Raw genomic sequence first — 12,404 nt, 5'->3', positions numbered from 1 at the left:
GTTGGAGTCGGTCCCCCCTCCAATAGTCATTTGTATTATAGATTCTTCCATGACGGAAGACTTGTTTACAATACAACTGTTTGTGTTCCTTGAGACCTTCTTGATGAGATGAAGATGGTAAGATTCACTCACCAAGCATTAGCATAACTACAATAATAAACATGATTAGCATGAACTTGAAAAATGCCCAGCCTCAATCCCAAGACCTCAAATACCATGAAAGGTGAGGAGAGCTAGCAAGGAGTGAGGAAGAAGAGAGAAGTAGAAGTAGCTCTACTAGAAAGAAATAACCCCTTGCACATAATCACTCATAGCTCTTGTAGCATAACTTAGCATAGAGTTAATGGAGATTAGAGAGATTGATAAGCAAGCTTAAGCATTCTCTTGTCTGGATTTGCATCCATAGCCAAGAGCTTGTGGTAGTAGGCACTCAACTTCTCAGGCTTGGAGAAGGAGATGGAATCCTTGCTTCACAAGAGTGTGTGAAGGAAAGAATGAATGAGAGAGAGCTCGTGGGAGGCTCAAATGTGAGAGAGAGAGAGAGAGAGAGAGAGAGAGAGAGAGAGAGAGAGAGAGAGAGAGAGAGAGAGAGAGCTAGCTAGGCCGACCCCCTTTACTAGGGTTCCTTTGAAGCTGATTAGGCCATGTAGCCCTCTAGCCAATGAGAGCTGGGTTCCCTTTGGGGCAAGGGGTGTAGCCTCTTGACAAGTGTCCTTCTTTCCCTTTGTGAGGCTAATTTAGCACCCCCCTTGCTTAAGCACAGCCCCTGCTTAAGCACAACCCCTACTTGCTTGAGTACTGAGTCTCTACACTTGACAAGTGGCCCCTTTCCTTCCATAAGGGTATGGGTCCTTGGTGAGGTGCTCACTTACTATCTACCCCCCCCCCCCCCTTTTGTAGGGCTCGCCCCCTCTTTAATAGCAAGTATTTTGAACTTGGTAAGCAGGCAGCCCCCCTGCTTAAGCACAGCCCTAGCTTAAGCAAGTTGCCCCCTTGCCTGCTTGGACTTTAGTGACTAAAGAGTAAAATTTAAAAACTATGTCTTAAAGATTTTAACACTTACCTTTGGAGGCTTTAATGAAGACAACCCTCAGGTCTTTTGCTCCATTGGTTAACCTTTCTCTTTGATAGAACTTTTCTCATTTGGGCCCCTTTACCATTGGCCCCGTGCTTAAATAGATCTATAAGCACATCTATATCTTAACCCTTGTTCCCGTTTATTCTCCCACATTAAATGATCAGTTTAATATGAGAAAATCATTTGGGTTGGTCAGGTATTAGATTTTATGACATTTCTTATAGTTCTCTTTGGGTTGTGCTATATAGCACGTGGTTTTACTTCTTTTTAGCTCTTTCCGAGCAGTTTTCACATCAGGTGCAATCACCCGCCTGATTGACAATAACATAGATGTTTGTTGTTGATGATAAACTCGATGGGGATAACTACCCAATGTGGGCTTACGTGATCAACATGTTCTTGTGTCAAAGGGTATTTGAAATGTTGTGCAGGATATTGACGTACGTCCACTTTCTATGGATACATGCCCCGTTGAGGATGTTGCAGGTTTTGGTGGCAGGATTGTTGCTGTTAAAGCCGTTTTGCCTATGGATGAGCAGTCTTGTTAGAATGTTAGGAATGTGTAGGCTCATGCATTAATTGGATTATCTGTGAAGTGCACTATTACTCAGCACATTTGCTCAGCTAAATCAGCAAAACAGGCCTGGGATATTCTGGGTGGTCTTTATGCAAGTTGCAACAATGAGACTAAAATTGCATTGCTGCATAAAGAGGTAGAATCGAAGATTATGCATGAGTAAGATGACAAGGACACTTTCATTGCTGGTATCAAGGATATCAATGAGCAACTCGTTTCTGTAGGCAAAGTCATTTCTGACAGTTCACTTATGAAAATTGTTCTTGATGCATTGCCAAATTCTTACCAAATGTTTGCTAGTACTTGGAGACTTATGACCCAAGGAAATCCTGATGCTTTCAAGTTTGATACATTATGCACATTACTGTTGGAAGAGTCACTTTCAAGAAAGAACATGGGTAAACAACGTGCAAGTGAACAGACCTTTGTTGTTGCTCAAAGAAAAGGTGATAATTGCAATGAAGCCACTTCTCATGGTTGTTCAGCAAGTGGCAAATCACCAATTCCTAATGCTTTTTGCTAGCAGCCCTAGTTTGGGAATTCTGGTGAAAAAGGAAAGAAGAAGATGCATTGCCATTATCGCAAGGCTAATGATCACTTGATTAATCAGTTTCCTAAATTGAAGCAAAAAAGGCCAAGAAGAAGAGGCTGGTTCCACTACAAGTGAAGCTATTGTAGAATCTCTTGTGAAAAGATATAGTGATGATGATGTAGGTCAGAGTGGGCATTTAGTTTAGAGTGCACTTATGATCCTTATGTCCATGATGCATGTATGTCAATTGCTGTAGATTTACATGTGATAGTGGTGCTGCAAAGCATATTACCTACATTGTTACTTGTTTACGTGTCTCGAGGTTGTCCCTCATGGAAATACAGTTACTTGTGTCAACATGTCTCTTATCTGATCAAAAGAGTTGAAAAGTTATGCTAATTGTTGCGATTAGCAGTACTTTTACACTTGTTGATGCACTTCATGTACTTGGGATCAAAAAGAACCTTTTGTATGTATTTGCACTTGCTAGACTTGGCCTTGTTGTCAAATTTGTGGATGAAAGATGTACAGTTCTTGATCTCAAATTTGGTGATGAAATTGTTGCACCTGGCATTTTATGACGTGGGATGTATAAGACCACTTTATATAACGAGTGTAGATAGAATTTTACAAATGCAGTTGTGGATTCAAAGACTGCTTCAAATACAAAACTTTGGCATACACGTGTTGAATATTTGAATTTTGTCAGTTTGTTGTGTTTGCAAAAATCTGATATGGTCTTTTTTGCTGCCTCTTAAAGTACCTTCGAAGCATGTTTGTGAAGGGTGTTTTTAGGGTAAGATGTAACATTCAAAGTTTTCAAAGGATGGTTTAGTAAGGACTATATGCAGATTGTAACTTGTGTATAGTGATGTTTGTGGGCCTATACAAACTCTGTCCTTAGGCAATTACCTATTGTTCATGACTTTCATTGATGAATACTCTAGGCATGCATGGGTGTATCCACTTAAAGCTAAGTCCGAAGTATTCATGTACTTCAAGAAATTTTTGGCTATGGCCGAAAATGTCTCTAGATGTACGATGGACACCCTCCATTCGGGGGAGAGTATGTCTCATGAGTTTAATGCATTTTTGGCTAGTCGTGGGATAAAACACCAATATACAATTCCGTATACACCTTAGAAAAATGGTGTTACTAAAAGGAGAAAACGGTCGCTTGCGGAGATGGAACGAGATATGGTCAAGATTCAAGCTTTGCCGCATTCGTTTTGGCTTGAAGGTATCATGTGTGCTACTTATGTAGTTAACAGGTGTCCTATGAAAGCTTTGCAGTCTATGACTGTTATGAAGCATGGCATGACAAAAAGCCATCTATTGATCACATGCACACTTTTTGTTGTTTAGCTTATGCTTTGGTACCACAAACGCAGCGCAGGAAATCGGATGATAAGGCTGTTAAATGCTTTTTTTTTTGTTACAGTTACTGAAAGCAAAGGTTACAAGTTATACCATCCACAAACAAAATGTATCTTGATTTCACGTGACGTGTTTATGGAAGATTTTATTCATCCTTTGTTGTCATGTAGTACTAGAGACGGTAATAAAAGCTCATTTGATTTTATGAGAGTTTTTTGCCTCTTTTTAATGGTGAAAACTTGAATGTAAACTCCAATGAGGCAAATATACAGCCTATGGAGGTTTCAAAAAATGCTACGGATCAACCTATTACTGATGCAGATGTACTTGACGTGGAAAGGGCTGAGAATGACTAGGCTAGAGGTATGCCGAAATGGCTAGTGCATACTTTGCGTGATAGTGAATTGGATGCACCATGCCTAGACGTACTTGTTCAGGTTCTTGCCATGCATCTTATGTGTTGAATTGTTATGCTTTGGATGTTTCTAATCTATGTGATGTGGAGGAACACTTTCTTTTTATGAAGCACAGAATTTTAAAAATTGCATGGCTACCATGCAATCAGAATATGATTCACTTATAGAAAATGACACATAGACTTTATGTGATTTGCCTCCTAGCTAAAAGGCCATTTGTACGAAGTGAATTTACAAGTCGAAACGTAAGCCGGATGGTAAGATTGATCGCTATAAAGCTCGACTTGTTGCAAAAGGTTATGCATAGCAAAAAGGCATAGATTATAAAGAGATTTTTGCTCCCATTTATCGTATGACTATTGTTCGTTTTCTATGTGCACTGACAACTCATTTTGAGTGGGATGTACATCAATTAGACATTGTTACTGCTTTCTTATATGGTGATATATTTGAGGAAGTTTATGTAACGCAACCTCACGGTTTTGTCAAGAAAGGACAGGAAGATAGTGTGCAAATGTAAGAAAGCTTTGTATGGATTGAAGGAGTCTCCTCGTGCTTGGTATGAGAAAGCTGACACTCATTTGGTCAAACGAGGCTTTCTCCCTTTTGTAGACTAATCATGTCCTCAAGGCATGACACCTCCCTATACACTATGTGTCAACTCTCAATCACCGCATCACTCCAAAGGGGGATTTGTTACCATATATGAGGTAGTGATGTGTGTGAACATACTTGGGACCACCGAGGCATTTTTTCCCTCGTGCATTATATATACACCCATCATTCTAGGGCTTACTTATCTTTCCATTGTGCACTAAGCAATACTCTCTCTTGTGTGCCTTGAGCCTCTTCATCTTGTCCAAGTTGTGTGTGTTTCTATCAACCCTATTTCCAACACATATGATGAGATTGAGCTCAAGACCTCATATGAATGTGTGTTTGAGTGTGTGGGCGTGGGGGGGGTTTTCAAAACATATTTATTGTTCCTTTAGACGACGTTTAGAAAGGACGGCTAGGATGCAAGCAATGTGGAGCCATCTGTGGCCTCATTTAACAAAAACATATTAGGCCAATCAAGTAAACATACAAATGAAGACAAAAATGTTATGTAGATTCGTTGTAGGGCAAATCTGCAATCCTCAAAAACTAAAAACAAGCCATATGCCTCTGCAAACTATGGCCCTGCCTTTGAGAGAGAGAGAGAGAGAGAGAGAGAGAAAGAGAAGAGGCCTCTTACTCTCTCTTTCCACCCACATGGCAAGGTGTGAGAAAAGCATGCCCTTTTTACATGGGCTCAAGGAAAGCTCATTTTTACTCACAGATCATCTCAGTTATTCATGCATGATTTTTCGAATATGATATACAATGGCAACTCATTAGTGTTACATGGCTACAGTTTTGAGAGATTTGTGACTATCACCTGGATATGGGGATGTTTTAGGATATAAACAGGCAGCCCAAAGATCAAAAAGCAAGTGTCTCCAATATGAAAGTCTCTGCAATTTTGAAGCATTGTTTCCCTGCCCACTCCCTCAAAAGAGCCATAAGACAGAGCAAAACCTAGCATAGTGGCACCTTTTTTCCTCTCTTTTCAGCACATATCACTGTCAAGTTAATAGCTAAGCCAGGCATAATGAGAATATGAAAAACGATAAGTTTTAGCGTCGTAGGAAATCCCAAGAACTTGGGGTGTGATTCTATCCTTGCATCACTTCAGGAGCTTCACAAGCCGTTTCACTTTGCGTTGGACACTCTCCGTTCCAGATATTGAAAGCCCTACAAGAAGCTCTTCAGCACCAAGCTTGCAAACTTCTTCTGAACAACCATAATCGTGAAGGCAGAGCACTAGCAAAACCGCACATGCATATTCCTTGTTCGACTCGGAACCTATTTTCAGTAAATCCACCAATATCTTGATCCCAGACGCCTTTAAAATGGCATACCTGCCTTCTTGGTGGCTAGCCAAGCTCAAAAGCACGGTAAGCGTCTCATCGACAAGACCCAAAGAGGGATCTTGCACCATCTGTAGTAAGGGCAAAACTGCACCGGCTCTTACGGCAAGCGCTCGGCTATGTCGTGTTTGCAGAAGGTTGAATAACGCTGCTGATGCGTCTTTCTTTCCTCGCACACTCCCATTCCGAAGAATATCAACCAAGCCGACAAAAACATCCTCTAACAAGCCCACCATCATCTTGACAATGTGCAAATCGCAGCAGCAAGAAAGGTTGAATAACAAGGCAGCTGCATTCTCTCTAGTTTCTTGCAAGCAACCCTCATTGAGTAGCTCCACAATTGGTTCTAAGCCTCCGGAAGTCATAATACTCTGCTTGTTGCCTTCATTGCGAAGGGTAAGGTTAAGAAGGGCAGCAATTGCATGTGCCTGTGCATGTACGTCGCAGGAGCTGAGAGTTTTGATAAGAGGCGGGATTGCACCAACTTCCGCAATGCAAATTCGATTCATTGAGCTCAATTTTGCAAGCCATCGAAGCTCCTTTGCACCGTCCCTTTTTTCCTCAGCACATCCATATTTTACTTTCCATATCAACTCTTCCAGTAGAGCTAACTTGGGAGGATTGCAGCTTGTGGAAGAATCGCCCATTACCGGTGCATGGTCCTGAGGTTATTTAGATTTGTCAAATGCACTTAACTGAAGGGAGGCGTGGATGAGGTTGCACTCACAGAAGTGAGCTAGGCTGAAGAAATTCCTTCTGAGAGAGATTCCTCTGTGTCTTGATGTCCTGCATGCGTGGCAAATACACAATATTACCATGAAATCTCAATTTAGAAAGGACTCATGCATGGGGATCATCATGTGCAAGAGCATGCTTTGCACATGCATTACAGAGAAAAATTGTTAGTAGTCAAAACACAGGGTAGGCAGCCCTGAGTCGGCTCTCCCCTGTTGTTGATTTTTTTATAAACACGCCGTGGAAGGCTCTGGATCAAGGCGAACATCTCGCGCCTTTCCCAAAAACCCACCATGCTCTAACTGCATATAGCATAGTGCATTGCAAACAGCATTTTTAAATCACCATACATCTTTCTGCATGGAAAAATACGATCTTTCTGTATGAAGAAACTAGTTGCGACCATACAAATGCCTTTCCTCTTTCAAAACAGCAAAGACAGGGAAGGTTTGAAAACAGCAAAAAACTCGAAGCTTGGCCATGGCTTCTAGAAAAACAGCAGAGCATACCTTGAGCGACTGGACGCAGACTGAAATTTGAAAACAAACGCTTCAATTCACGGTGAAGAGCGTGTGCGTGAGTGCGCGCGCAAGGCTGGAGAGTCCGCGTATCATGAAGGCAACTTTGCGAGAGCTCGCTGGAATTGAAAGCGAGGGGTTGGAATGTAGCTCTAGGACCTCTCTAGAATGCAATATAATGATAACCCAAAATAGGCCCAAAACGAGGAGTTTGCCCAAATCTACTTATAGATGTATCATGTATCATGTAGATTTGTGTGTGTGTGTGTGTAGGTATGTGTGTGAGTATGTGGGATGGGTACATGCATGTACATTACCACCAACTGCCCCTAGTTAGTTACAACTTACCCCCCCTCCCTGCCCCATGCGGGCCTATATCAATGTGTGTATGTGCGCTCATGTGGATGGTGATGCTCTATTGCACGACTAACAAAGACACTAAGGCCATTTCAATTGGGTAGAGAAAACCTCCTAGACACTTAGTTGCCTAGATCTACTATAGTGGCACATCTTATGGCCAAGCAAAATGAGGCTTCTAGATTGGTGGTCCAAACAATAAGTTATCTTGTTGGCTTCAAAGAAGAAGGAGAATATGCAGAGTTATGAAGCTAAGCTCTGCAGACCAATATACATTGGGCTTAGGTCTATCATTGATCCCCCTAAGATGAAACAAGGTGAAAGTTAACTATGGCCTACATAATGCTATTGAGAGGATTTTTTTTTTCCAGACTCACAGTAGTGAATGTAGGTGGTTGGCTGGCTATTTTGAGAGGAATTCAATAATAAGAGGGGTCTTTGTGAGAGAAAGAAATAAGAAAGTGACACCATCATTTTTTTTGTCACAATACAATATTACCCTTTTTGAAAACAAGTGTAACAATGACTTATTTAGATAAAAAAATATATATTTTTAAGCATAAAAAATAATGACCAAACGAATATTCAATGGCCCTCTTTAAAGAGAGGGACACAAATGTCAACACTTCTCACAAAGACATAGAAGAAATATTAAAAAAGAATTCTTTTTGGCCTTGTGACACTAATCTGTAAACTTTATCCAATGGTCCGTAATTGCATAAAAAATCCAACGCTTTACTAAGGACTCCTTATGTAGTCCAAAAAGAAGGATATATGTAGATCTATTAGGTCACCAAGGCTCTTACATTACCCACTAAGACTCTAAATCTAGCATGACTCAATGATAAAAATATCTCGCGACCACGACATTCACACTCTCAGAGTTGCATGACAACGAGAGGAGAAGTACTTGCTATGTTTTGAGGAATAGAATATGAGGTGAGGACATGGAAAGGCAAGGAAGAGGAGGGTTGTTGCAAGGTCCACAAAGAATTGTTGTGGGTAACAGTGGCACAAATGAATGAATGAAGGTATGGATAGTTCCAAAAGAGTAGTGAAACGACATGGTAGCTAAAGAAATATGTTAACAAAACCCCTTCTTCTCACGGCTTGTTCCTAGCTTGAGGCACCTTTGTACATGTACAATATTTTGGTGAATACAATACATACACTCACTATTGTGAGTTTGGAGGGAAAAAAAATATGTTAACAAAATGTGGAGAAAAGAGATGCTACCCATAAAAGTTTTATCACCAATGAAAATTAGCAAAATTGTCAATCTATGGGTTGGTAGAGAGAGAGAGAGAGAGAGAGAGAGAGAGATTGATTGATTGATTAAGGCATTCCCACCGCACAGGGTTATTAAAGACCCTATGTCCTTTCATGTCCGAGATGGACTATCAAAACTATATCTCTTGGTGTGGTACTTAAAGGAGCTTAAGGTTGACTGCACATCGAGTCTTCCCATCCCCTTGTTGAACGGGCAAACATGCCTTACACAAAGTTCTATCCAACTAAGAGTTAGATTTAAAAGCTTCCCTTGTTTACATGAAGAGAATGCTATCCTATTGGTCGAATCGATTGTCTCTTTTAGTGGGGTATGAGGCTCAACCTTTGCCCATGCATAGGTGGGAAAACTTGATTGTCCAAGATTTAATTTTTCTAGTGCAAAAATGCACAGGCATTGCCCTTTTAGCAACGAGAGGTCGTGCATGTTCACATACCTAGCCGCTGTGTAAGCCGCCTAACATCTTTCAACAAGAAACAAAAGCTGACTTTGTAGAGAAATCTAAAAAGCACAAAACATAACCAAGAAGAATATACAAGCTTATCAAGCCTTTTATGACCAAGGGTTGGTAAAGTGTGTGTGTGTGTGCGCGCGCGGATGTGTTGTTTTATAAAAAACAAATTGTTTATAGACAATGTGAGAAGGCACCAAGGCCTCCTAAATTAAGGGATTGTTTATAGACAATGTGAGAAGGCACCAAGGCCTCCTAAATTAAGGGAGATGAAGGAGAGTAAGTTTAATACGTGCCCATAATCACATTGAATTTTTGTTGTGTCTTAATATAAATTTGTATGATCTATTGCATATCAATGTTTTGACATAAAATAAAATGGGAAAGAAGAAAAATAAAAACAATAAAATTTAAATTTAAAACACAAAATATTTTAGTACTTTTTTCATAAGAAAATTCAACTTTAATAAACATAATAAAACAAGATAGTGAAATGATTTTTTATGAAGTTATTAAATGAAAGGATCTTTATCAATACCTCATATCATGGGATCAAACTTCTATGAATACACATTTTAATCTAAAAGGGTGAATGCAACTTTGGAAAATAGCATTTAGAAGGCTATCGTGTCTTTCTATTCACAAGACTTTCAAAGCTCTTTGGGACACTTGTGAAGCAACGAAAATTAAACAACGTCCACCCATAGTGCACTAAGGACTTTAGCAGGCCAAAAAGATAAAATCTGCCTTGCACTCGACACCAACATTGTAGTGAGAGAAATTTAATAATAAGAGGGTTCTTTATGAGAGGAAAAAATGAGAAAGTGACACTAGCTTTTTTTTTTTAAATGGTCACAACAAAGTATTACACTTTTTAGAAACAAGTGTAACAATCACTTATTTAGATTACAATATATTCCAAAAGCATAAAAAATAATGACTAAACCAATATGAGATGGCCCTCTTTAAAGAGAGAGGTACATAAATGTCAATACCTCTCACAAAGACCTCAAAAAATATTAAAAAAGAATTTTTTGACCATGTGACACTAATCTGCAAGCTTTATTCAATGGTCCACAATTGCACCAAAAATCCAACGCTTTACTAAGGACTCCTTATGTAGTCCAAAAATCCACCATCCAATCTCTTCTATGAGCTCATAAGACTCCTTACAAGACTAGATGCCCACTATATTGAGAGACACTCCCTACACATATCACCTACCAAGTTAGATAATTGTGTGTCCTTCTTGAGAGATTCCCACTACATTAAAAGTAGCACTATCTTGTGAATCACTCATGAGATTTCTCATGGTTGTTGGCCACCCCATAAAATCTTGGATGCATTATTGAGACTCAAAAAGGAGCCTAAATTTAACGCTTTATGAAAAGTGGTTAGGCAGATTATAAACTTTGTAAAAAAGTTGTTAGGCAGAGTATAACTCAGTGGTATACATGGACTTCTACCATCATGAGTTTTTGGCAGCCTTAAGAGAGCAATTGTGCACTTTTGGATTAAGCTTGTTGATTGGAGCTAGGATGTATACAAAATTTCCCCTTTTTTCCATCAATGTTTACAAGATTAACTAAGGAGCCACACCTTTTCTCTCATCATCTTTTGTAGGCCGCAATCACATTTCTGTTTGCTTAATTAGATACATAAAGACAAGAAGATTTTAAAATGGTTCTATGCAAGGAAAGTCAAACATTACTAGTGTTGCACACCAGCTACTAGTGTTGTAGACGGGCCTACCAATCGATGTACTCTAGCCATGCTGCTTCACGGCCCAAAATATGTTGTGCATGGAGATAAACATATATACACACACACAAGCATGCACACATGAGCTTTGGAAAGTTAAACATATTGCATTTTGCATGCCACATCAGCCTTTATTTTGCTATGTTTGGCATGTTAAGTGTCTCTCTATGGCTTGATCTTTGTGCGTTTGAAAGAAACTAGCTTCAAAGTGTCCAAAGATTTCCCCTACACTCCTCTTGCTTGTGCTTCTTGGTCTTATTGCAGGCTGCTATCTTCATCTCCAAGTCCCTTCTATGTGTCCAACTAAGTAGAGATGTTGCCATACCCATAGCTTCCTTCAATGTGTTAGGTTAGACAACCTTGGCTATCATATTTGAATGATTTCTTTTGCTCATGACTACCATGGTGAATGTATGTACAACAACTCAGTAGAACCCCACTATTGTCACAACCAAGGGTGGGACACAAAGGGGTTGACCACCATAATTGTAAGCAAACATAGACTAGTTGTAGCCATAGTTGGATCAATTATGATGGAGGAGGATTCTTCATAGCTATGATAGGGATTCTATTTGCATGTGTGTGTGTGTGTGTGTGTGTGTGTGTGTGTGTGTGAGAGAGAGAGAGAGAGAGAGAGAGAGAGAACCATCAAGAAAATATGTGGTATGTTTTCAATGTTACTTCCTTTGCTACAACAATTGCATGCTACTCCTAAGAGTGATGTCAAAATTCCAATTCTTAAAATATAAACAATAGAGACACATGCTAACAACTTGGGTGTAGTGTCTTGATGATAGAGAATGAAGACCCAACGAAAGGAGCTAAAGAAACTAGTGCAATTAATAACTAAGTTGAACTTGAGAGAGGAGGTTGAGATAGAGTGACATCTCTCTTTCTCTCTCTCTCTCTCTCTCTCTCTCTCTCTCTCTCACACACACACACACACACACACACACACACACACACAAGCCATATATACCAATGATGTAGAAGATGACTAAGCTACGGAAAATAGCCCAAGAAATGGGACACACATACCACATTGTAAGCCAAGTACATAAGAGCATGCATATACACAGCCCCACACATTTACAGATCTAACAACTTTTTATGCCAAATGCAGACAACCACTTCTATTGGTGTAGGCTAAATAGAACAAGAGCTACAGCCTCAATATGGAGGACAATGGAAACTCCCTCAATCTTGATTTTGGAATAAATAAAAAACCTTTTGAGTCTACTTCAAGAATTTTTTGTCATGGTTTTTATTGTACTTCATAGTATCATGGATATTGGTGAAGGAATGCATATATGTTTTATTAAGGTTGTTTAAGGATTGCTTTGGAGGGGAAGTCAAAGCCCT

The 12,404-nt window shown here is 39.7% G+C and overlaps 1 protein-coding gene across 1 annotated transcript; it reads right to left on the bottom strand.

Moving 5' to 3' along the window:
• Nucleotides 1-5,070: 5,070 nt before the first annotated feature.
• Nucleotides 5,071-7,379, bottom strand: LOC147459085 (U-box domain-containing protein 14-like). The gene is made up of 2 exons (XM_086510428.1): nucleotides 7,177-7,379; nucleotides 5,071-6,718 (listed from the first exon to the last, which is right to left on the bottom strand). Exon 2 carries the CDS (start codon nucleotides 6,577-6,579, stop codon nucleotides 5,689-5,691), a length of 891 nt encoding a protein of 296 aa, XP_086366554.1. The 5' UTR covers nucleotides 6,580-6,718; nucleotides 7,177-7,379; the 3' UTR covers nucleotides 5,071-5,688.
• Nucleotides 7,380-12,404: the final 5,025 nt, after the last annotated feature.

The sequence above is a fragment of the Adiantum capillus-veneris genome, chromosome 4, assembly GCF_014529385.1.
Source record: "Adiantum capillus-veneris isolate H3 chromosome 4, ASM1452938v2, whole genome shotgun sequence".
NCBI lineage: Eukaryota > Viridiplantae > Streptophyta > Polypodiopsida > Polypodiales > Pteridaceae > Adiantum > Adiantum capillus-veneris.
The sequence above is the reverse complement of the archived record's forward strand: the minus strand, read 5'-3'. Positions and strand labels throughout refer to the sequence as shown.